Source organism: Hydra vulgaris, chromosome 02 (assembly GCF_038396675.1).
Source record: "Hydra vulgaris chromosome 02, alternate assembly HydraT2T_AEP".
NCBI lineage: Eukaryota > Metazoa > Cnidaria > Hydrozoa > Anthoathecata > Hydridae > Hydra > Hydra vulgaris.
In genome coordinates, this window is record NC_088921.1 from 7,975,001 (window position 1) to 8,001,924 (window position 26,924).

General features: G+C 28.7%; 4 protein-coding genes across 7 annotated transcripts in view; 1 reads left to right on the forward strand and 3 right to left on the reverse strand.

The window, feature by feature from the left end:
* Nucleotides 1–7,060: 7,060 nt before the first annotated feature.
* On the reverse strand, nucleotides 7,061–10,846 carry LOC136076703 (uncharacterized). Of its 2 annotated transcripts, none has more exons than XM_065790065.1 (4): nucleotides 8,552–10,846; nucleotides 8,063–8,477; nucleotides 7,693–7,987; nucleotides 7,061–7,603 (listed from the first exon to the last, which is right to left on the reverse strand). In XM_065790065.1, exons 1-2 carry the CDS (start codon nucleotides 9,182–9,184, stop codon nucleotides 8,283–8,285), a joined length of 828 nt encoding a protein of 275 aa, XP_065646137.1. In that variant the 5' UTR covers nucleotides 9,185–10,846; the 3' UTR covers nucleotides 7,061–7,603; nucleotides 7,693–7,987; nucleotides 8,063–8,282. Both variants share the same exon structure in this region, with proteins under 2 accessions (XP_065646137.1, XP_065646138.1).
* Nucleotides 10,637–26,233, forward strand: LOC136075790 (properdin-like). Its single transcript, XM_065789227.1, has 8 exons — nucleotides 10,637–10,676; nucleotides 10,940–11,125; nucleotides 11,501–11,665; nucleotides 16,770–16,955; nucleotides 17,043–17,230; nucleotides 23,974–24,138; nucleotides 24,316–24,436; nucleotides 25,818–26,233. The coding sequence occupies exons 1-5, from the start codon at nucleotides 10,637–10,639 to the stop codon at nucleotides 17,159–17,161; spliced, it is 696 nt and encodes a 231-aa protein (XP_065645299.1). The 3' UTR covers nucleotides 17,162–17,230; nucleotides 23,974–24,138; nucleotides 24,316–24,436; nucleotides 25,818–26,233.
* Nucleotides 17,858–18,316, reverse strand: LOC136075791 (uncharacterized). Its single transcript, XM_065789228.1, has one exon. The coding sequence runs from the start codon at nucleotides 18,314–18,316 to the stop codon at nucleotides 17,858–17,860; it is 459 nt and encodes a 152-aa protein (XP_065645300.1).
* LOC136076705 (NACHT, LRR and PYD domains-containing protein 1 homolog) overlaps nucleotides 18,885–26,924 on the reverse strand; it is a 71,568-nt gene continuing 63,528 nt past the window's right edge. Inside the window, exon 6 of one of the 3 annotated variants that reach the window (XM_065790069.1) lies at nucleotides 18,885–21,035. In XM_065790069.1, the coding sequence (XP_065646141.1) occupies nucleotides 20,287–21,035 (749 nt within the window). In that variant the 3' untranslated portion in view covers nucleotides 18,885–20,286. The remainder of the gene's footprint in view (nucleotides 21,036–26,924) is intronic. The other 2 variants (XM_065790070.1, XM_065790067.1) reach the window with 2 other exon arrangements.

Here is a 26,924-nt window from a genome sequence, read left to right on the forward strand (position 1 = left end):
TTATTCAATATCAAAAAAATCGAGAACCTAATTTTTATAAAAATTTATTTTTGGATTAGCATCCTTCCTAAAAATATTTCTGTATCCGTCACTCTATACTATTCGTCAAAAAAAATATATCAACGTTAAACTTTTGTGCCTTGGACTCTCTCACGAGTAAAAAAATAGTTTCACCTAACGCAAAACTTAAATAAATTTATTGTTATAACAATTAATGAGATTAAATTTTGAAATTTTTAAAAAACATAATCTTTAGATTATGTTTTTTCTATAGAAAAAGGAAAGAACATATTCTAATAATTTTAGAAAACGATTGAGGTTCAAATTTAATAAGTCCTCCATTTAGCTAATTTTTTTCTTGGTAATGAACTTTCGTCATCGTTGTCGAAAATGTGACAACGATTTTCAAATTAAAATACTATTTGAGGTATCAGAAGTGCTTGGCTGTTTATTAATATAGACTAAAAGATTTGTTTAACTGACAGTATGTTTGAGCTGCTCAGTGACGGATCCAGGAATTTTGTTGGGGAAGAGAGGGGTGTTGTAATATTTTTCTATTTTGTATCCTATTTGCGTCAAAAAAAAAAAGTCCTCCATTTCTAATATATTTTAGGACTTTCAGGTTATGGTATTGAGGAAGGGAGGATGCATCATCCTCTAACTCATCACTCCCCTCCCTTTCTGGATCCGTCACTGAAGCTGCTCTAATTTAGCTCTTTAAACTTCTTCGTGTTTCTTCGACTTACCTCTAACTTTAATAGTGGTTGCTTTCAGCTTTATTAAAGGTTAAAAAAAAAGTTCGAAAATATTCGTAAAGCAAAAGCTTTGTAATAATGAAATGAATGAATGAAATTGAAATGAATGAAAAAAAAAGCTATTAAAGTAATTCAATATATTCGAATAATTCGATCAATAATTCGATTCAATATATTCGACCAGTTTTATGATTAAATTCAACGTAAAACATATACATATATAAAACATAACTTTTTTCTTTTCTTTTTTTTTTTTGAAAAAATTTTACAAGTATTCACCACATAATTATTATTATTTACACACATAATTAAAATAAATAAATTAAATATCTTAATATATGCAGATTTTTTTTAATATGAAATAAATAATCAATAAATGATTTTACTTTTTATTTTATTAAGGTGGTTCACCAAAAAAAAAAAAAAATCTCCAAATTTCATAATTTCAAATTAAAAAGTGTATAAAAGCATAACATAAGAAAATAAAAAACAACATAGGTGTCATTTTACAACAATGTATTCCTAAAATTGCGAAAATATGTCATAAAGGTTGCAAAATCAGTCAATTTTGAACAAAATTTTGAAAAACGATAACTAGGAAACAATTAGAAGTTAGAGCTTTATATTTGGCAAACAGTTTAATGCCCATAAAATGAAGGGCCTTAACCAAAATCATTGTTATATTTTTAGTAAAAGTTGAAATTTTTGATTTTTTTTGGCAAAAACATCAAATTTTGGAGGGTTGGCTAATGAAACAAAATAGTAAAATGTAAATAATTCATTAACTACTTTGTTTTTAGCATATATTTGGTTCAGGCCCTCTATCATTATATGTAGAACATGTCCTAAAAATTTGAAGTAAAAAACTCAAGTCATTTAAAAGTTATGACATTTCAAAAATTAAAAATTGCGCAAAAAAGCGAATGCAGAAAAACAACAATAAACATTTTATAACTAAAAAAAATATCAAAAACTTCCAGATAAGTATGGTTCAAAAGTTTTCTGTTGTTGTTCTTCATTTTGCCAACCCTTATTAATGGCTTTTAAATGCATCCTTCTACTTTTTTTTTCAAAAGTGTTTTTTTTTATTCATACTGGTAACGCGTTTTTGATCCCTATAAAATGAGGACATTGTGGATTTTACACCATTTTCAAGGTTGAGGTGACTCATTACTCTCAGAACACCAGCAGTTCCCTCATTAAAATACAATACAGCTGAGTTCACTCCCAACTCAAATGAAGCTTTGTGAATAAAAATGTTTTTCGGGCATCTAGATCATATAATACTATTAGGACCCTCATAAGAATTCTGTGTTTGACCATGAGTGCATTTTTTCAAAAGGTTGTCATCACTCAATTCTTCAAACTCTTTCTTAATGATATGATATATTCATACTGGTAAATTAACTTTAGGTATGTAAATACTGTAACATGAAGAATTTTCTTTCTTCCATTTTCACCAGCTATTGGAACCCACTAGACATAACACGTGGCGATGAAATTGATCTGGAAAATTAGTGCAAAGGTAAAGAACGGCGCTAATGTTTTTTTTCATTTGGTATACCTTTTCATTTTCACTTAAGGAATTATTAGCTGCAACCTGTCTAATGCCATACCAAAATAGTTTTGTATTTTATTAATTGCGCATTCTGTCAATTTTTCTTGTCTAGTTAACCGATTACCGTGATGCCGATTTTTTCTTTGACTACATAGTCTGGTACCAATGTGCTTTTGGATATGACCAACACACTCTAAGTTTTCCGGTTCAATTTGATACTTTCCTTATGGATTACTGTTAAGAACATCATAAAATGCAAAGGAATCCATATCTCCCAAATAATATTTATAAATCAAATCATTTTTTTTTTTACAGAACGATAAAATATCTTTACCCCACCAACACTTTTCATTGCCCCGGACGAGGCTGTGTGATTTAAGGAGCAAATATGATAAGCCTTCCATTCAGCATATCCTGGATTATTCTGCTTTCTTTTTTACATTCTACATCCCGTACAATACTTGCAAAAGACTTCAAAGTCAATACATTGCCCATATGAAATAGTGGTCACCACACCATTTAGTGAAACATGTTCACGTTTTTGCATTTTGAATATGCTGTTGACTTTTTTAAATGAGTTGTTATTCATACATGAAGTGTTTACGATTTGGGAAAAGTCCACTAAGGCTTGGTGTCCTTTCCCAATTTCACGAAAAGCAATAACCATTCTGAGGTTGATATCGAAATAAATTCTGCCTTGTTTAGGTACAGATTTTTTAACATCATTAGATGTATATGTGCAATAATGAAAATTACATTTGGTACATTTAAAGTTCAGCTTGAGAGAAAACCTACTTCGTTTATTGTTGTCATCTGTAAAAACAATACAACTGTTACATTCTGGGCAACTGCCAAAAACTATAAATAACTTTTTTTTAAATAAAAAAGTTTATTATTTTATAATTTTCTGGATTACTATAGTTATCAGCTTTTATTGAAGAAACTTTGCTGACTGAAACACGATCAACATTTTCGTCTTCGTTGCAATGAAATGATTTTTTCCTTTTCCATTATATATAATATTCTAATATTTTAAAATATATAATATAAAACCGATAAGTTAAACTAAATAATAAGAAAATATACAAAGCTTTTTAATTACAACAATAAATTATCAGAAGATAGTATCTGATGAATCATACAAAAATACCTTCCATACACTGTTATATTCTAAACTTTTGTCAAACCATGCTGGCCTACTATACTAATGCGTAACTAACCAAATTTGACATAAAACATAAGTTTGTGTTGCTAGGGGTCGTTGCTATGAAAAGTTGTCTAATAAGGTCTAAATAAAGTGAAATACCTCAAAAAATACTCAAGACATATTAAAACAGACTCCAGAAATGTTTACAGCTACGTTGAATTACCAGAAAACAAAAGTAATCTCAAAAACCAACTTTTGATAAAAATTTTTAGTGGTGAACCACCTTAAAAGTTAATATTTAAAAAAATAAAGCTATTTTTTTTTTATGTGCCCCAAGAAGTCCATACGGTCTTGTCACAGAACACCGCGGAAGTGCATTTAACCTGGAAGTTCACGCCTCCTTCCATACCGTGACGCGAAAATTTGTCCAGAGCTCGGTTCGAACCTGGATCTCTTGCTTATATAGTAAACGCTCTAACCACTGCGCCACGGCCGCTCAAAGCTATAAAGTCATTCAGTATATTCAATGTTCAATTACGTTCAATTAATCAGTTTTATGTTAAAATTAAACGTAAAACGGACATATACTTTCATAAAATATACCTAGTGTTTTTTCTTTTTTCTTTATATAAAAATATTTATAAAACATTTACATGCATTAATAAAATAAATTAATTAACTAAATGAATACGCAGATTTTTTTTCACATAAAAATAATTTTTGGTTTATTGAATAAGTATATATAAGTATTTAAAAATTAAGTGCATTAAAAACAAACATATGATGGTGAAAAATGAGTTGCATATTTGAAATCAAAATGAGAAATGCTATACAAAAAAACAAATTGTTTGATCAACACCAGAAAAAAATTTGATTTTTGTTGGCCTGTATAATAATACAATAATAATCATTGTAATAATAACAGTAGTAATAACAATAACAACTACAATTATAATAATAACAGTAGAAATTTACAACACTAACAATAATAAAAAACTAGCAGTAAGCAACCCCTAATACGGGTTATGAGTAATTAAATCATAAATAACAAAACATAATACAAACTTGATATATGATCTGAAAAATTAAATACAAATTTGTCTATAAATAATACTTTAACTTTGACTCCCTATCAGCAATGTCATTGCTTATAATTAACGACATAAAAACCGCACAAAAATAAGTTAAGTTCTTTTTAAAATCTGTCAAAACACAGGTTCCAGAAAAAGAAAGTCAAATAAAGCCTGCAAATACCTAAAAACAAATGAAAAAAAAATTAAAATTTTTAATTAAAAAAGTGTTATTTTCATTTTATTGTTAGAAGAATCAGTATAATAATATTACAGAAATTATTATTATACTGATTCTTCTAACAAGAATAAAAAAATAGCTATAACAGCCTACGTCTATCAACACAAAACACAGTAACAACAGCACATAGCATAAAATATTTGTAAGCACACATTACTCTGTCTCCAGAGTAATTAAAAATGAAAAGATTATAAAAAAGCTAGACAACACAATATAGTAACACTAGCAAATAACACCACGACTTAATAAGGTAAGGTAATTACATAAGTTTTATTAATTCTCCCTCTCATCTAAGAAAGAGAGGGAGAGAAAGTGTTTCCAAACAGCATGTTAAAAAAAGTAAAAAAACACGCAATAAATAGTAGTAACTGGTTTTATTATGTTACCAGTAAACAAAATTATTTTTTCCTTGATTTAATTTCCAGCATTTCTTAATTAAGCTCCAGCTTCTCTCTAACTGTTGACTAATGATTAATAGAGTAAATTTCACATATTAAATTTACAAAATTAAAAGCATATTTTAACAGTAAGCAAACTAATCAAGTGATGACAAAGACAACCAAAAAAAAAATGTGTTTGAAATTATGAAAAAATTTAATTAGTTATTGTAATATAAAGTTACTATAAATAGTAAAATGCATACTTTGTTTTGTTCTAAATTGTCTAAAGTAAAATCAAATTAATAGACATTAACACTGCTTGACACTGGCAAGTAAGTTTGCTGCTTGCTGAGCAGCATTTTTTTACATTTCAACCACAATTAAGTTCATTTTGTCTAGATTTTAATTAATTTCATTTTGTCTAGATCTACCTCTTTCACTTGACAACAACAATTTTTAAGTTGCCTATTAGCATTCACATTAATAACTTCTTTGAGCCTAATATTATCTACTTCAATTTCACTATTATCATTAAACATATTACCAGTAATATTACTATTGTTACAACTGAATAATTAAAAAATATAAACGAATCTTACAAATTGTAATCTTTTATAATGAAAGACTATATTTAAAATTAAGATTTATTGAAATCTTTATCTTTTTATGTTTATATACATATGTCGTTTTTCAAAAATATTAAACAATATTTATTTAAATCAAGTATTTTTAATTTAACAGAAATTCTAGGCTACAATGCATAAAATTATTTAAGCAAGTGATCAACAAATTACTGACTGTAATTTGTTGATCACTTTCATGACAACAAATTACAGTTAGTTTTCCATGTTAAGCACACAAAATATATATCTAATATAAAATAAATCCAATATAAAAAAAAAGTAAACTTAATCAGTAACTAATATCAGTACCACTAATACTGTGTGAAGTGACTAAAAAACGCTCAAGTTCTTTCCAATTACACTAAAAAATAAATCAATCTTGCTAAGCTTAGTTGCCTAGTTCTTATGAATCTGAAAACAAATAAGTAAAAAAACCAAGAACAAAAGAACATTTATTTATTGAAACTACTATATTTAAACAAATTAAATTAAACAAAGAACAACATCATTTCTCCTTAAAGGCTAGGAAAAAATTTTTCAGCTCAAATTTGCTTGCAGACCTTGCTTGAAAAACCATGTGAATAAGAAACACATTAAGAAAAGCCTAGAAACTACTTTAAAATGACATATGCAACATTGAAGTTTAGACATTGACTGGACTAATTATTAGTATATGTCTTTTAAAAAATTCATACAAATTTACAATACTTTGTTCTTCTAGATCCCATAAATCTATCATATAATAAATCTGAAATGAAAAAATGTAACAAATAAGTATATACAAATAAAAACATCATATATAAATCGAAAATCAATACATCAATAGATTATTGTCAATAACAATAAGTGCATAGAAGTAGTCGTATATATAGTAGTATATAAGTAGACTGAATATAAAAATGTAGTATATAAGCTATACTACATTTTTATATTCAGTCACTCTGAAACACAAAATGCATACTTTAAATTATTATATTATAACATATATATATATATATATATATATATATATATATATATATATATATATATATATATATATATATATATATATATATATATATATATATATATATATATATATATATATATATATATATATATATATATATATATATATATATATATATATATATATATGTATATATGTATATATATATATATATATATATATATATATATATATATATATATATATATATATATATATGTATGTATATATATATATATAAATGTATGTATATATATATATATATATATATATATATATGGAAATATGACCTTTATGGAAATAAGACAAATTTATTTCTTTTTTTTAGTCTCTTTTTATTTTATACATAAGCAAAAGAAATACGACAAAGTTTATAAAGTGAAGTTATTTTTTATTCGACATTTGCATAAACATTTCTGTTAAAAAAAGTCTCTCAAGAGCATCATCAGACTTAGCCCGGGAACATCGGATGTCCATAGCTCGGAGTCCTCTCTTAGCTACCTCATTTGTTCAATGCACATTCTTGAATGAGATTTTAACACCAAGAATATGTCTTGTCAGAGCTTCTTGGGCTTTAATGCAACTTGATGTAGTTTCTTTTAAGTTTTCCCAGTTGGGTTCCTCTCTCATTTTAAACCATGTAAGTGACCAAGAACAGCTAATAAATTTAGCTATTTCTTTCAATAATGGTCGTTCTTCAGGAAGTAGAAAGTAGCCTAACAAGACATATATTGCTCTGCTGTTCCACCTTGCTGAGTGAGAACTTGGTAATTTCGTTGGTAGCTGCAGTTTGGGTAAAATATTGTTGTCCAAATAGTGCCTAAATGCAATACATAACCTGGAAAAATAAACAATAAAATGGATCAACGCATTCATCACATATACAAATCATTGATATTGAAAATAATAATTTTTAATAAAACAAACCTAGCCAATAGCTTATAATCATCTCTCCAGGTTTTTACAGTAGGAGGAGGATGAGGTGTTTTATCCAGGATATTGTATGATTCTTTTAATTGCGGATACTTATTTTTTAGTTTTTGAATGAACTTAAAATCAGTTAGAGTAGGCAATTTTGATGGTGTTGGCAAGTGGAAAATTACCATTTTTTTCAAAACAAGGTCCAAAATGTGAGCATTGCATCCATAATAAGGAACAGGCCTGTTAAATAGCTTAGATCTTAAAATCCCTACTACTCCACCAGAACCATCATAAGATCCACCTGAAGTAAAATGGAATAACTTATTTAATTGTATTATTTTATTATTTTAAAATAAATAATTTTAATTTTACTAACCTGTATTGACAGAGCAGGTGTCACAAATTATAAGGGATATTTTATGCACAACATTATGCTCTAACAATGTTTCCGTTATCATTTCGGCTAGATTTTTAGAAGTTCCGCTAGTATGTAATGTTTTGAGGCCAATGTACCAAAATATTGGTCCATCAGACTGAAGGGCGATGACCATGCGTTCCACTTTTTTAATCCCATAATCATATGGTGGCACACCTTTTCAGGATAATTGAACAGACAAAGCTTCTTTAAGTTTAAGTAGAGTTGTGACTTGCAACCTTTTACCAGCTTTAAAAATAGCCGATTGATTTGGAGTTGGAATGTCACTATGGAAATAACTTAATGAGCGAGTTACACTAACTCCTTTGTGGGTTGAGATACCAGCTTCTGCGCACATAATGGCAATTGGCATCGCCTTAAACCAAAAGTAAAATTAATATAAATTTAATAAAAAAACTTTTTTTATTTCCAAAAATTATTATTACTCACCTTTGATTTAAACTTCCGTTTGGGTCGTTCAAACAAAGGCTGAAAATCATCAACGTTATCATCATTTTCAGAGCTTGACTCTGTGTACAGTTGCTCTACATAATCAAGATCCATGTTTTTTGGTATCAACTGCCTGTTAGCAGGATGCTCAACAACTGTTTGGCTGGTTAATACACAGCTCTTTCTATCATCCATTTGATGATTGTAGAAGATCTGCTCTTCCCTCTTCAGCTTTATATTTTTATTAAGGATATCAAATGGCATAAAAAAATCCATATTCGATTTTCTCTTCAAACTTAATTTATAAGCATTCACAACTTCATTCAATTTTTTTGTGATGCCAGCTCTGGATACTGAGGGCATGCTAAATTTCACATTCCAGAGCTGCTCCAAATCTTTTGCTATTATTTGCATAACAGCTCTTGATGGTGGTGCGGGGCGTGTGTCAGCTAGATGGTGATAGTAGCCAAGAATGTGGCGGACTTCTGGAATAGTCTTGAAATTGGCTAAGGATTTAGTCCGTAATCCATAAGGTGCTGCTGAAGCAAGCAGCTCCCGAGATTCCTTTGAACACGGTGGTATTAAGTTGTTTGCTTTTCTCTTTAATGCTCCTTTAGCACTTATGTGGGACATATTTAGGTAAACATAATTATAACTAAAATAGAAAATGGAATACAGTTATTTTATTTCTAATCCACCAATAATTGTTAAGCTAGTTTTATATTATATTCACTGTTAACTTCAGCTAATTAAAAAAATATCATACAACGTATCCATTTTTTTGCCTAAGTATTTTGTCTTATTTCCATAAAGTAACTTTTTTTTTTGACCTAGTAAAATTTTCAAATTTTTAATTATTTTTTATTTAGTTGCTCTTAGAATACAATTATTCATGTTTTAGAAAAGGTTTGTATGACAAACTAAAAAATAGAATCACACTAGTGTATACTTTCAAAAATGTTTCATTTTAAAGAATTCAGTTTGAACTTAGCAATGTGTACAAAAGATTACAACTTGTACAAAAAGTTCAAACACACTTTTTTTTTTAATGTGTATAAATCTTTTAAGAAATGATAACCAAATAAATTACTGTCTCAGTGAAAACCAATTGGCAATTCATTATAAAATGAAAATGAGCAATTGACAAATTGACTGAGGCTTGAATATTTCATCATTTAATGTAGAAATTACTTATCTACTGGTAGTGTCAATAATATATCTCTTATTGGGCGTCCAAAAAAATAGTCAGCACAAATGTAAACATGCTTTATGCGCTAACCAGATGCAACCCAAAAGCAAGATTATAAGCTTTAAGTTTAGAAGTCGATAGATCGCGTGTGGAGGTATAGTTGTATGACAATAAATAAATTATTGTGCAAGAAAGAATTAAATCATGATTACAATACAATTGGAAATTTTGATCATTCAAATTAGTATTTAAAATGGGACATATTATGTCGGATTTATTAATGACTAACTAAAATTTAAAACTGATAGGAGACCACCAAAATAATGTTGGACTAGAACTCTATGTTTTAAATTTCTTTCATGCCATAAGAAAGCGTTTAGCATTAACCAATCGCCCAAAACAAAAAAAAGTATGGTGTAAAAAGCGTTTCAGTGCAACAATTTTCAGTTATTCAGTTGAATAAAAATATGGCAATACTTCATGTCACATTTAATCGAACTTTTCCCTAAAAGTAATATTCAACTCATGCCTTCACTAGCACTATCTGGCTTAAACCTGATCAAAAAGTTTTGGAGCTGGATGGATTATTAACTAACAAAAAAGCATATACTAGTCACGAAATCTGACTAAACTCTGGCTTAAAATACTAACCATGATGATTTAAAACCTTAATGAATTAATGCTAAGGTGATTACAACATGTATCAAAAATAACGGGGTCATATCCCGTCTTAATATGTTTTGATTATAAAAAGTTTGTAGGTGCATTTAAACTTTATTTACACCTTCTTCTCATTAATTCTTTAATTACTTGTGTTTGATATTTCATTTCAACGGTTTTTGTTGTTTTTTCTTTCAAAGCTGTGTTTTTTTTCTTGATAATTGGCTTCAAAACAAATGTGGGCCTTGCATCGGGTTATATCGGACCTTGCATCAGGTTTACTCTTTGTACCAGTCTATTCTCACCATAATTTACAAAAAAACAAGTGCTTTTAAACTTTCTGTACTCAGTGTATTTCATTAGAAAATGTTACAATAACAATCCCTACATTTATGTCTATACAAATAGTTATAAATATGTTTAACAACATAAAACATTATGCTAATTTAATTAAAACATACTAAAACAAATAAGTATTGTACATTTTTTCTTTGGTTACTATGGTTGCTCTATTAACTATTTTTGAAATATCAAAATAGGAATATTGAATGGTTGGGGTTCGTGGGGTGCATGTTCTGCCTCCTGTAACACTCAAGTCAATGGTCCATATCAGTATAGAAGCCAAACTTGTATTGTGGCTTTTATATGGAATCCAAATTATGTAGGCTGTAATAACGTCAGTTTAAATGATCAACAACTTTGTAATCAAAATGTTCCTTGTTCCAGTGAGATATGTTTTCTATCTGTATTTTTTTAATATATTTGCAAACATATTCAACTGGTAAGTTTTAATTAGATGAAAAGATGAAAACAGTTTATCTTCAAAAAAATTAATTTAATTAAAGATAAACTTTCATTTTCACCTTTTGTTGAGAAACTTTCGGAAAATTTTTTAAATTAACATTTTTACCAACTTTTCTCTTCAAACAGTAGGTTTATATTTTTCTTCAAATAATAAATGTTAAAAGAGAACAAATTTTCAGAAAGTTTTTGTGACCTAAACAGTTTTCAGAATACTTAAAAAACTTCTCAGAAAAAAGCCTGTTTGTAGTTAGGTTTGTTATTGCATGCATTTTCTTATATTTTTAGTTACATTTTAGGTTTTATTAGTGCATGGGGAGCATGTTCAGCAAGTTGTCAGTTAAGTTTCACTTTACCTACTCAGACAAGAAATTGTCAATATATTGGTGCTATTTTTAATGGCAGTTGTAATGGTGCAGTGTTCACTGATACTCAAAATTGCAATGAGCAAGTTTATTGTCCAGGTTTGTGTTTAAATTCTGAAAAAGTCAGTTTTTCAACAAAAATCAATATAATGTAAAATTTTTGAAATAATTTAAAAATAAAAAATTAAGTTTTTTTGGTTTTTATGAAATGCTTTGCATTAAATGGCTTTTTTTAAGAAAATACAATTTAATTGGGAACGATATCGGATTGGAGTTCCTGGGGTGCATGTTCTTCAGCATGTAACAACCTTGTTACTGTAACTTTTCAAACAAGAAGTTGGTCATGCATTGGGTATTCAGCATGGGATCCTAACTATAAGGGTTGTCCTGGTATCACAACTAGTAATCAACAAACTTGTCATGTTAATGTTGCTTGTTCAGGTAAGATTTGTTCTTAAAGTAATATTTTTATATAGATATTTAATATTTTAATTTTCTAAAAAGGTTTCTTAAATTCAAACAGTTAGTTATGGTGCGTGAAGTGCATGGAGTAGTTGCTCTGAATCTTGTCAGTCTGATCCTGCTGCTACTCCAATTCAAACTCAAACTAGACCATGTCTATGGGCTACATTGGGAGGTGATTGCGCTGGGTCTAGTTCTCAAACTATGGCTTGTAATAGTGGAGAGTTATTTTGATTGCACGTAATCAAGATTTTAAATCTTGATTACTTTTAATTAAAATAACTTATTTTATGTTTTTTGAGGTTTTATCAAAATAATAAAATACAAAATAAAGGTATAAATTTAATATAAAATTAATTATATTATACTTTATAATTTTATAAAAATAAAAGTATAAAATATAATAACGGTATGGTAGGTCTGTTCCAAACCATTTATATACTTTTTGTTTAAAAAAACTAATTTAAAAGGTTTAAGATCTTGGAGTCAAATGCAACTACATTTCAAATGCTATTTTGTTTATTTTATTATATTCAAAACAAAATTACATTATTTAATAACAAAAACTTGTTAAATAAAAAAAGAAACCGTTTTTATTCAATTTTTTCCTTTAACAATTGTTTCGCACATAAAGTAAATTTTATGTTTAAGATCTTGGAGTCAAATGCAACTGCATTTCATGTTATTTAATTATTTTTATTATATTCATTAGTAAATGTTTCAATAACAATTGCTACATTTTTGTTTAGTAATACAAATAATGATAAATATGTTTATATGGTTTCTATGGTTGATATATTAACTATTTTTAAAATATCAAAATAGGAATATTGAGCGGTTGGGGTTCTTGGAATGCCTGTTCTGTCTCCTGTAACACTCAAGTCAATGGTCCATATCAATATAGAAGTCAAACTTGTACTGGCACTTCTATATGGAATCCAAATTATGTAGGCTGTAATAATGTCAGTTTAAATGATCAACAACTTTGTAATCAAAATCTTCCTTGTTCAGGTGAGATATGTTATTTTTATATATATTTGCAAACATGTTTAACTGTTTTCCAAGACAGTATCAGAATAAGTTTTAATTATCAATGCTATTTTGCAAAAAATATAAATATATATCCACAGGGAAAAGTAAATTTATTTTTAGCTATTGCAAATAAATTTTTTTAACAATAGGTAATTATGGTGCATGGAGTACATGAGGAGCTTGCTCAGAAAGTTGTCAGTTGAATCCTAATGTTTTTCCATTTCAAACTCAGATTTGGCAATGTCTTGGTGCTACATTGAATAGTGGTTGTCCTGGAACAAGCTTTCAAACTCAAATCTGCAATACTGGAATATCTTGTCAAGGTGATTTTTTTTATATAATTATAAAAACAAAATTAAATTGCTTTTTAATCACTTATTAACATGTTATAAAATTTTAAATTTATTTCTTATTACTAATTTCTATTACTAAATTACTAAATTACTAATTTACTAATTAAATATACTTAAAAAAAATATTTGTACATAGGTAACCTTGATTCTCTACAAGTTCTTTTATATTCTCGAATAAATGGGCTGCTGGCTGTGCACGGGTACCCTGAAGGTGACTTAAGGCTTTATATCCTATCCCATAAATTATTATTTTTGATTTTGAAAGTAGTCCATTTTTACATTGCAAAACTGTCAACATTTAAAATCTATTATGGTAGCTTTTCGAGAAAACTTAGTTACAATACTTGTTTAATCTAGAGATTATTACCCCTCTGACTCATACAAAGACCCCTGAGAGTGGATCAAGTTTTCTAGTTTGAATATAGACTAATTCATAATGTTTCAAAAGTTAGTTTCTTTATTGAGGAGGATAAGATAAATTTACAGGAATAGGGTGGCTTTATAGAATGATTTTTGAATTTGGGATAAATAATTCTAAGTAAAATAGTTTTTATTTAAAAAAGAAATATTTACTAATACATAAATACTACATTTGACTAAAGTTATAAAGTATATATATATGTACATATATATTTTGTTTTTACGTATCCCTTTAACTATAAATGCCTTGTGTTGTACACGCAGACAATTCTTTGCAAGACTTCATTGAAATTAGCGTTGTGTTGTCTTACCTTTCATATTTCCCAAAATTGTTTGAAGTCTTGATGAACTGATCCCAATGATTGCTCAGTCCAATACCCTAAATCTTTGGAAATATTGAAGATTAATACTTTTACATGTAAAAATCTAAAATGTTTTTAAATACACACTTTCCTCCTTTCATTATAATAAACTCTTTCACATGAGGCTCCACTATATGAACTTTAAGAGTAATGTTTGTACCCGGATCTCTTAAACTTTGTGAAACTTTGTACCAAGATCTCTGAAACTTTGTGTCTTTTAATATATTCAGAGTAGTTTGGATTTAATGTTTTCCCGAAACACCCATGTACAACATCACTTAAGTCTGTCAAAGCTTTCATATACTTTCCACCAACAATATTGTGCTCATTCAAATAGATTTAAAAAAGATCAAGTTTTCTTAGAAACTTGTTGGATTCATTTCCTTCTAGCCTGTGTTTATCTTGATAATGTACTCTGGCAAGATTAATTGTTGACAAAATGAAATCCTTGATTAGTGCTCTCAAACAATTTTTTTCAATTAGTTTGAGAAGTTTGTCTACTATGTCTAGCAAAATATGTAAGTCTGGTATATTGACAATTGATAAGATCTTCATTGTTACATTTCCAGTCAATAACGGAGGATTAACTACGTTACTAAATACTTAGTCAAGGTTCATGTTTCAAACAAGTTGAGCACGGTACTACCAGGAACGTGGTGGGAATCGAACTCAGAACCTCTCGCTTATGAAGCAAGCGCTCTATCACTACACCACTACCGCATTAGTTACAGGTGAGGTAGATTGTACAATGGAGTTGTGGAGGAGTTGCCATTTTAGTACCGTTTGTACGCCCAGGTGAGGTAGATTGTACAATATGTGCCAAGTTCTTTTGCTTAGCTAAATTTGTGCAAGGATGTTTAATACCTTTTCCTATAAGTTGAAAACAACTTTTGCAAAGAACAAAGTTTTCATTGTTTTCAGAAATATTCACATTATTTTGAATGTGATCTATATCTTTATTAGTTTCACATAAAACCATTGGTGGAGGAGTTGCCATTTTAGTACCGTTTGTACGCCCATTAACACAAATAAAACATTCACATTTCCCACCTCAAATAACTCTAGTATTAAGACCTAAAAGTAACAAGAAATTAGTTTTTTAAATACAAACGTAATATTGTTTATAAGCAAAATAATAATAATGGAAAAATTAGCTAGTTTTTATTGGCCTATTTTTTATTAGAAAAAACATACCTTCGTACTTAGGTCGAGGACAGTGATTAAAAAGCTTTTTGAATCTGCTTTTTCTAAACTCACTAGGTTTTTTCTACAATTTGAACATAACATTTTAGGCAGATCAGCGTTTTCAACAGAGAAGTTTTTCCAAAAAAATCTCTTGATAAGATTTTCATAACTTTTTCCTTGTTGTGGGCATGAATTACTGCATTTAGTTTGACTGCATCTTAAATCATTGCCTTTTTTTCAAACATCATATACAAAATCATTTTAAAAACTCGTTATGATCTTTAGCAAAGTATGGCATTTCTTTTCTTTTCTTGAGAAATAATTTTTATATTTTCAAATTAATTACTTACTTTAAATTAATTACTGCATATTTCAAATTGAAATACACAGTAATTTTATTATTACAGTCGCTGTTATTACTAAAGCCTTTATTATTATTCAATTCTGTTATTAACAACAAATATAAGCCTATCGGAAACTAATAAATATTATTATCACTAATAGCGTGGTTGCAATTACAGAAAGTAAACAATTATAATGACCGATGGAAAAATATTATTTTAATATTAAAACATTGTTATTTATAAAACTAAGTTTTCTTGAAAAACTACCATTAAAGGATTTAAATGTTGATAGTTTTGAAATGTACTAATGGACTACTTTCAAAATCAAAAAAAAAAATTAATGGGATACCCGTGTGTGGACTCATGTTTTAAGAAGAAAAAAAATTTCCGAAACTTTTTCAACAAATGGAGAAAATGATAGTTTATCTTTAATAAAATTAATTTAATTTAAGATAAACTATCATTTTCACCACTTCTTGAGAAACTTTAGGGAAATTTTTTAAATTAAAATTTTTACCAGCTTTTCTCTAGAAACAATAGGTTTATATTTTTCTGTTTAAATTCTGTTTTTTTTTTATGTTTAAAGAGTACAAATTTTTAGAAAGTTTCCGTGACCTAAACAGTTTTCGGAATAGTTAAATGACTTCTCAGAAAAAAGCCTGTTCGTAGTTAGGTTTGTTACTGCATGCCTTATTTGTTTAATTTTAGGTTTTATTAGTGCTGGGGACCATGTTCAGCAAGTTGTCAGTTAATTTTCACTTTACCTACTCAGACAAGAAATCATCAATGTGTTGGTGCTACTTTTAATGGCAATTGTAATGGAGCAGTGCTGACTGATACTCAAAATTTCAATGAGCAAGTTTATTGTCCAGGTTTTTGTTCAAATACTGAAATAGTCAGTTGATCAACAAAAATTAATGTAAAGTAGTATTTTTGAAATAATTTAAAAAATAAAAATTAAACTAGGTTTTTATCTTTTTATATTTTGTAACTTGTTTTTACTTGCATTATATGGCTTATTTAAAAAAAAATACGATTTTATCAGGAACAATATCAGATTGGAGTTTTTGGGGCGCATGTTCTTCTATATGTAACAATTTTTTTACTGTACCTTTTCAAACAAGAAGTCAGATATGCATTGGGTATTTAACATGGGATCCTAACTATAAGGGTTGTCCTGGTATCACTACAAGTGATCAACAAACTTGTAATATTAATGTTGCTTGTTCAGGTAAGATTTTTTCTTAAAGTAATATTTTTATAAAGATTTATATTTTGATATTTGAATTTTCTAAAATGGTTTTTTTAATTAAAACAGGTACTTATGGTGCATGGAGTGCATGGAATAGTTGCTCTGAATCATGTCAGTCTAATCCTGCTACAACTCCATTTCAAACTCAGACTATTTCTTGTCTAGGGGCTAGATTAGGAGATTGATTGCGCTGATAGATTGCGCTGGGCCTAGTTCTCAAACTATGATTTGTAATAGTGGAGTACCTTGTCCAGGTATTTATTTTTAATAGAAAATTTTCTATTAATTCGTTGTTATATAAATTTTGGATTGTAGTTGTTTTTTGCCAGTAGTACAATAATAGTTTAACTACTGCTGTAATTTTGGTAAAAAATAAGTATAAATATTATATGTGCATACAGTTGTTATATTCATGCAACCTTTATGCCCATATAATATAATTATACTACATGTACCTATTTTCTATATTTATTCTTTGTATGGTCTTATTATTTCAATAATTTTTTTCTTCATTATTTTAATAATTTGTAGTAATCAGTAGAAAATAATTAATTTAAAAATCTTGGTAATTGCATGTCATTTCTCTCATTGTTTTTCGAAATTTTTAAAAAATTCGACCTTTCCAATAATTAAGATCACATTTCTTATTCTTCTTTTTCTTTCGGCATTTCCCGTTTAGGGGTCGCCACAGCATATCAAACTCCATCTAATCCTGTCATGAGTGTCCTCCACTGACGCACCGGCCGCTCTCATATCCTCTACCACTGCATCCATAAACCTCCTCTTAGGTCTACCTCTCCTCCTCTTATCTGGAAGTTCCATCCCCAAAACCTTCCTGCCAATATAGCTCTCCTGTCTCTTCTGTATATGTCCAAACCATCTCAATCTTGATTCTCTAACTTGTTATCTCCAAAACATGCTACATGTGCTGATCCTCTAATAAACTCATTTCTAATCCTATCCTTCTTCGTCACTCCAAATGAGAATCTTAACATCTTCATCTCAGACATCTCCATCTCCCTCACTTGTCTCTTTGTCAGTGCAACTGTCTCCAGTCCATACAACATAGCAGGTCTCACTACTGTCCTATAGATCTTACCCTTCATTCTAGCTGACACCCTTCTATCACAGATCACACCAGACTCTTTGTGCCATCCACATAACCCTGCCTGCATTCTCTTCTTTACCTCTCTTTCACTTCCTCCATTACTCTGTACCCTCGACCCTAAGTAGGTAAACTTGTCCATCTTTACCAAATCAACTCCTTGTAACTGGACCTGTCCACCATCTGCCCTCTCATTCACACACATGTACTCTGTTTTACTCCTGCTCACTTTCATTCCCCTGCTTTCCAAAGCATACCTCCATCTTTCCAAGTTTACCTCCACTTGCCAGGCCTTGTTAAGAAACCTTACGCAGCTCGCATTTTGCTTGCGAAAAGGCGATTTGCCTACGCGTTCAGCAGTTTTGCGTTACGCAAAAACTTATATCTTATAGAATATTTTTAATTATCTTTTGATATCGATTATGTGACGTTTATTCTGAAGAAATAAAGTCGTAACTAAAAGCATTTAACCACAATTGTAAACTAATATATTTTTTGTTAAAAAAACAGTTTGTTTAATAATTTTTTTTATTGTTGATAAAAATAAGTTAAAAAAAGTAAAGTGTTTTAAGTTTTATCTTAAGGAATTAAATATTTAAATTCCTTTTAAATGTAAAAATTATTTTTGTCATAATAGTTTAAAAAATGCACGATTAATTTTAATGTAAATATTTTATTAATAAGATATTTTGTTTATTGTTAATTCAATAACGTAAAGTTTTAATGACGTTCGTTTAATTTATGAAAATAAATTATGATCACGAATATGTTATCGGTAACTGATAAATAGCAAAAAAAAACTCTTTATTGTTAAAAAACATTATTAAAAAGAGTTCACAAATTAAATAAGAAAAAATTTATTAACAGTTAATAAAATAATCAAAAACCAACTGTAAAATCATAAGAAAATAAACAAACATTATTTTACGTTTCATGAAAAGAATATTTTTTTCAAAATAAAATTTAGTTCATATTTGAAAAAAATAATAAAAATGATTTATTAAATAAGAACTTAGATTTTATTTGTAACTTTTGTTCTAGTGAGAAAAAAACTAACTGTTTGTATGATTTTTAACGCGTTAATAAAATAACTTTAATTACAAAGCGGTACTTGAAAAGACGCTAGTGACGCAATATAACTTCTAACGATGCAAAATATATTTGCTGAGTTGAGTTACTTAGAAATGCGTTACACATTTTCGCTACGCAGCGAAATCTCGTAACAAGGCCTGACTTGCTCTCTACTCCAACTACAGATCACAATGTCATCAGCAAACACTATAGTCCAAGGGACTCCTGTCTAACTTCGTCCGTTAGTCTGTCCTTGACAATTGCAAACAGGAAGGGACTCAGGGCTAATCCCTGATGTAGTCCTACCTCCACTTTAAACCTGTCTGTCATTCCTACTGCAAATTTCACTGCTGTCACACTGTTCTCATACATATCCTGCACCACCCTCACATACCTTTCCGCTACTCCTGACCTCCTCATACAATACCACAGCTCCTGTCTCGGAACGCTTTCATAAGCCTTCTCTAAGTCTACAAACACATAATGTTACTCCTTCTGTCCTTTCCTTTACTTCTCCTTTAACACTCTCAGAGCAAACATAGCATCTGTGGTGCACTTAGCTGGCATGAAACCATACTGCTGCTCACAGATCTCTACTTTTCCTCTAAGCCGAGCTTCCACTTTTCTTTCCCAGATTTATAAGCTGTGACTGATCAACTTTATTCCCCTGTAATTACTACAGCTCTGAATGTCATGCTTATTCTTGAAAATTGGCACCATTATGCTATGTCTCCACTCCTCAGGCATCTTCTGACCTTCCATAAATTCTGTTAAATAACCCTGTCAAAAACTCCACTGCTATCTCTCCCAAACATTTCCATGCCTCCACTGGAATATCATCCGGTCCAACTGTCTTACCACACTTCATTCTCTGAATTGCAGCCCTTACTTCCTCCTTGCTCACCTGGGGAACCTCCTTGTTCACAACCTCTGTCTCTTCTAACCTTCCTTCCCTATCATTCTCTTGATTCATCAGTTCCTCAAAATACTCCTTCCGCCTTCCCAAGGCATTCTTTTCACTAGACAACAGATTTCCATCTTTATCCTTAATCATCCTAACCTGCTGCACATCCTGCCCATCACGGTTTCTCTGTCTGGCCAATCTGTACAGATCCTTTTCCCCTTCCTTAGTGTTCAACTTCTCATACAGATTTGCATTTTCTTTAGCTTTGCCACTGCTCTCTTTGTCTTGCCACACATCTCCTTGTACTTCTGTCTACTTTCTTCATCTTGCTGAAAATGCCAATTCTTTTTAGCCAACTGCTTTCCTCTTAAACTTTCCTGAACTTCCTCATTCCACCACCACGTCTCCTTGTCTATCTTCTTCTGTCTTGATGTCACACCAAGTATCTTCCTAGCCACATCCCTCACTGTATTTGACATCCCTTTCCAGGTATCCAGAACACCACCACTCAGTGCCTGTCTCACCTCATCCCTGAACTTTACACAACAGTCCTCATCCTTTAACTTCCACCACTTGATCTTAGGTTCTGCTCTCACTCTCTTCTTCTTCTTCACCTCCAAAACCATCTTACCTATCACCATCCTATGCTGTTTAGCTACACTTTCTCCTGGTACCACCTTGCAATCACTAACCTCTTTCAGGTTTCTTCTCCTATAGAGGATATTGTCGACCTGTGTGCCTCTTCCCCCACTCTTATACGTCACGCTGTGCTCTTCCTTTTTCTTAAAATAAGTGTTAATTACAGCCATCTTTATCCTTTTAGCAAAATGTACCACCATCTGTCCTTCTGTATTCTTTTCGTTAACCCCATACCTACCCATCACTTCCTCATCATCACTGTTCCCTTCACCAACATGTCCATTAAAATCTGCTCCAAGAATCATTATCTCTTCTATAGGAACCTGCAGAACAACTTCATCTAAAATACAAAAATGAACACTAAAATACAAAACAAATTTAATATAAAATTAATTATACTATACTTTATAATTTTATATAAATAAAAGTATAAAGGATAATAACGGTATGGTAGGTCATTTCTAAACCATTTATATACTTTTTATTTATAGACTAATTTAAAAGGTTTTAGTAAATTTAGTGGTAGCAAATATTATTGTATCACGGGTTTGAGTTAACGATTTAAAATATATTCTTATAAATTCTAATTGTAATAATGTGAAATTCTAATAAGTAATGGGGGGGGGGGGGGGAATGGACATTTATTGATTTTTCTGAGCAGGCACCCTGTTTATTTATTTCATATATATGAAAATTGTTCATTGTTAATTGTAATGTTTGGGTTGCATAAGTGCTGCAAATAAAAATAATTTTTTTTTCAATTTAGTATGAAAAGAAAAATATTTTTTAGTTTAGAAATTTATTACTTTATTTTATGTAAAAAAACACATCACCAGGCTTTCTCAAAAATATTTATATTTGCAAGCTAATGCACATGCCAAGTTGTTTCATATATTACACTGTGCGATAGACAGCAAGTTGTAAACTAAAAGATTTGAAAAACTGTGTGCTATATTTTTTTGTGAATAAAATTTTAGAGTAATTTTAGAATCTATTGCTTTTTTATGATTTTTGTTATCAGTTGCTAAATCTGACTTATTCTCTTAAAAACAGAGTTTGCTATAGCGTAATCAAATAGCCTAACTTTGCAGAAATTTATAACTTTGCACAATTTTAAAAGAAAGATATTCAAATAAATTTGTGACTGTGTAAATGTGTGTTTCATTAAGAAAAAACCATTCCTAAAATTTCAACGCTTTTTCTTTGAGTTAAATTTTAATGTAAGCAGACCAGCATTTTATAAAATGGTAATCAAGTAAATATATTTCAATTTTAATTTACATAAGTTCTGGTGATAAAAATCAATTAAACCTTAAGTTTTGGGAACCGTATAATTATAGTCACAAACCTGATACTACCTATTTGCTTTTTTTTAAATATATTTTTTATTCTTATCATTAATTTGATAAATTGTTTAAAGAGTTAAAGATAAAGAGTTAATATTTGTTTTAATAATTATAATATTTATTATAATAATTGTAATATAATTGTTATTATATTTATTGTGATTTTTAGTATGCTTATTATCATGAAAGCTGCAGTTTTGTTTCTTGTCAACTGGATTATACTGTCCCAACACAAACCAGTACTCGTACTTGTTCAAGAGCCTCTTTAGGTCGTAACTGTACCGGACAAGTTTTAACTCAAACTAAAAACTGTAATCCAGAGGTTCTTTGTCCAAGTAATATTATAAAATGTTTTTTAATTATATGCGTGGCTTTGCTCATTGTTTAAAATATGCTTTGTTTATTGTTTAAAATAAATAAGTAAAAATAATTAGATTATAACAAAGTTATATTATTAAATAACACAAACTTGATTAAAGAAAAAAAGAAACCATTTTGATTCAATTTTTACCTTGAAACAAATGTCGTGCACATAAAATAAATTTAATGTTTAAGATCTTGGAGTTAAATCCAACTACATTTCATACGTTATTTAATTAATTTTATTATATTCATTAGTAATTGTTTCAATAACAATTGCTACATTTATGTTTAGTCATGCAAATTATAAGATAAATATGTTTAACAACTATATAGCAATGCAACATAAAACATTATGCTAATTTAATTAAAACATGCTAAAACAAATAGTATTGTATTTTTTTACTATGGTTGCTCTATTAATTATTCCTAAAATTTCAAAATAGGAATATTGAGTGGTTGGGGTTCTTGGAATGCCTGTTCTGCCTCCTGTAACACTCAAGTCAATGGTCCATATCAATTTAGAAGCCAAACTTGTATTGGTACTTCTATGTGGAATCCAATTATGTAGGCTGTAATAATGTCAGTTTAAATGATCAACAACTTTGTACAAGGAACATCTCTCACCTGAACAAGAAACATTTTTATCAAAATGTTCCTTGTTTAGGTGAGAGATGTTTTATATCTGAATTTTTTTATATATTTGCAAACATACTCAACTGTTTTCCAAGACAGTATCAGAATGAGTTTTAATTATCAATGCATTTTTGCAAAAAATATAAATACATATCCACCGGGAAAAATAAATTTATTTATAGCCTTTGCAAATAAATTTTTTTAACAATAGGTAATTGTGGTGCATGAAGTGCATGGGGAGCTTGCTCAGAAAGTTGTCAGTCCAATCCAAATGTTTCTCTATTTCAAACTCAGACTCGGCAACGTTTTGATGCTACATTGAATGGTAGTTGTCCTAAAACAAGCTTTCAAACTCAAAACTGCAATACTTGAGTATCTTGTCTAGGGGACTTTCCTTTATTATTATAAAAACGAAATTAATGTGCTTTTTATTCAGTTATTAACATGCAATAAATATATAAAATAGGTTTTACTTATTTTAAATTTTTAAATAAACTTTTAAATAAAAATAAAATAAAGTCCTCGATTCTCTATAAGTCCATCTCATATAATTTTGTTTACAATTATAAAAGTGAAATTTATTAGTATGTAATATATAATTGTTATTTCTTTAAAGTTTTAATATAAATGAAAAAATGATAGTTAAAAATAGGTACAGTCAGGTTCAGGTCCTTATACTTTTCTAACGATGAGCAGCTGTTTGTGGGATAAAGTTTAAAGAAAATGTTTTTTTTTAAATTTCTTAATAAATATTGAATTTTAAAAGATATTGAAATTTTACAAGTGTTAAGAGAGCATTATAAGTTTTTAAAAAAATTTGTAGTGACCTAAGTACTAAGTGGTTTTAAAAAACTAGAAAAACTTTTTGGAAATCATCCTGTTAGTGGTTAGGTTTGTTACTGCATGCATTTTCCTATATTTTTGGTTACATTTTAGATTTTATTAGTGCACGGGGAGCATGTTCAGCAAGTTGTCAGTTATGTTTCACTTCACCTACTCAGACAAGAAATCGTCAATGTGTTGGTGCTACTTTTAATGACAATTGTAATGGAGCCGTGTTGACTGATACTCAAAATTGCAATGTGCAAGTTTATTGTCCAGGTGCGTGTTCAAATACTGAAATAGTCAGTTTATCAACAAAAATCAATGTAAAATAATATTTTTGAAATAATTTGAAAAATAAAAATTAAACTGGCTTTTTAACATTTTTTTTTTTTTTTGCAATTTGTTTTTTCATTAAATGGCTTATTTGAAAAAATAGTTTTTTAATAAAAACAGGTACTTATGGTGCATGGAGTGCATGGAGTAGTTGCTCTGAATCATGTCAGTCTAATCACATTAGGAGGTGGTTGCGCTGTTTCTCAAACTATAGCTTATAATAGTGGAGTACTTTGTCCAGGTAAGTTTTGTATTGCTTTGATTCTATATAAATTTTTGTCCATAGTTATTTTGTGCCAATACAGTAAAAGTTTAACTATTCCTGTAATTTAGGTACTAAATAAATAATAATATTATGGTATAATATGCATACATTTATGGATGATCCATAAGGAGGGGGGGGGGTCAATTTTTCTCCCCCCGTCTTTTTTTTTTATGCATGTATATATATATATATATATATATATATATATATATATATATATATATATATATATATATATATATATATATATATAATATATATATATATATATGTATATATATATATATATATAAATATATTTATATATATATATATATATGTATATTTATATTTATGTATATGTATATATATATTTATATATATAAGTAGGCCCAGCTCAATAGGGAAGAGGGTTGTTTGGGGCAAACCTTCTCCCCCTCCTTCCCATTGATAAATGATTTTACCTTTTAGACGAGTCGGTTGGCAAATGAAGACCCTTAGATAGTCAGTCGGCAAATTTCAACTAGGCAGTCGGCAAGTTTTAAAAAACGAGGACCTTATTTCTTTTTTTATTTGGCAAAATTTGTAATTGCACCCCCTTCCCCACACGTGCCACCTACTCACGCCGACCCTGTATTTATATATATAAAAATTAGTTGAAAATCACTTAACGAAAATTTTTCATATTTTACACTGTGTTTCGTTAATAAAGACTTCAATTTATACCAAAAATTAAATTACAGGAAGTTGTATTTTAATTTTTGGTATAAATTGAAGTTTTATTAATTTGATCATTCATTTCTGGTGGGTTTTTATTGATAAAGCACAGTGTAAAATGTGAAAAATTTTCGTTAAGTGATTTTCTACTAAATTATAATTGCTCTGTTCTTTTAAGAAGATTGAGCACTCTATTTTGTAGAATATATTTTAAAATTGTTTAAATATATATATATATATATATATATATATATATATATATATATATATATATATATATATATACATATATGTATATATATATATATATACATATATGTATATATATATATATATACATATATGTATATATATATATACATATATATATCTACATATATATATATATATATGTGTGTGTGTGTGTGTGTGTGTGTGTGTGTGTGTGTGTGTGTGTGTGTGTGTGTGTGTGTGTGTGTGTGTGTGTGTTTATGTGTAAATATATATATATATATATATATATATATATATATATATATATATATATATATATATATATATATATATATTTACACATAAACACACACAAATTGTTTATACTATGTTTCACAAAAACACTTCAAGGTTAGACATTTTTGTTGGTAGTGTATATGCTTTAATGTATTTATTTCCTTATTTATAGTGTACCACAAAGAGAACCTAAATCAAAATAAACGTAGCACGACTACAGGACCGGATGTAGATTTTCAATCAGAAATCTGAATATCTATTTGCATTCATTACTAATAACATTTAAAAAAACCATACTTATGTCACAACCTGTACATAAAATAATAATTCATGGTGCTTCTATTACTATGTATTTTTAGTATCCTCAAATAGGTTCTTTGTCTAAGACTATTGAAGCTATTGCAGCCAGAAACAAGGAAAATAAAACTGCACAAGTTAGTCATGCATGTCTAACTTTCTTGGTAGAAAACATTAGAGATACAGCTGATTATTTGTTTGTGACATTTGATATGTACATTTATTGAGTGTTTTTTTTTTAATGTTATGGTATTGTTAATAGTTTTGACTATTTTTGTTACACTATTTTTGTTAATTTTTTTTTTTTTTAGTATAGAAATCTCAATATAGTTTATAATAACATTTCAATGTTTTGTTGTTTAAAAAAAAATGAAGAAGTAATTTAATAAATTTTTACTAGTAATTAACTAATCTAGAAAGACCTATATCATGAATGTCTGCGTTGAATTTTTTAAAAAACAGCTATTTTCATAGCGACAAGTTATAAAAAACATCTATTAGAACGTTGAGAAACTTTGTAAGAAACTTAAGAGCGAAGAATCAGATAATAGCAGATTTGTTTATAGTTTTAATAAGTTTATATTTAATGATATTGTTTATTATTAAATCGTGCTGATGATTCTATTTGTAAAATTCTATAAAGTATAGGCGCCCACTGTTTTTCGAATATTTATATAAAAATCGTTAAAAACAAAAAGCAAATCAATGTAATAATTTCTTTTAATTCAAATATTAAAACCTGTTTCCAAAAGAAAGTCGTGACGTCGTTCTGATTCAGACCACCGTCATCCTGATTCAAATCTCCGTCATTCTAATTCAGACCGCCGACTGAAGGTGCGCATTAATGGCATTGCATTTCAAGTGCCTTTTTCACTTTTCTGTTAAAATTATTGACCTCTACTTTTTTTTCATTGTTCCAATATTGGAAAATGAAAATGAAGAACTTTTAATAAAAATATCATGTGTTGGTAAACAAATGATA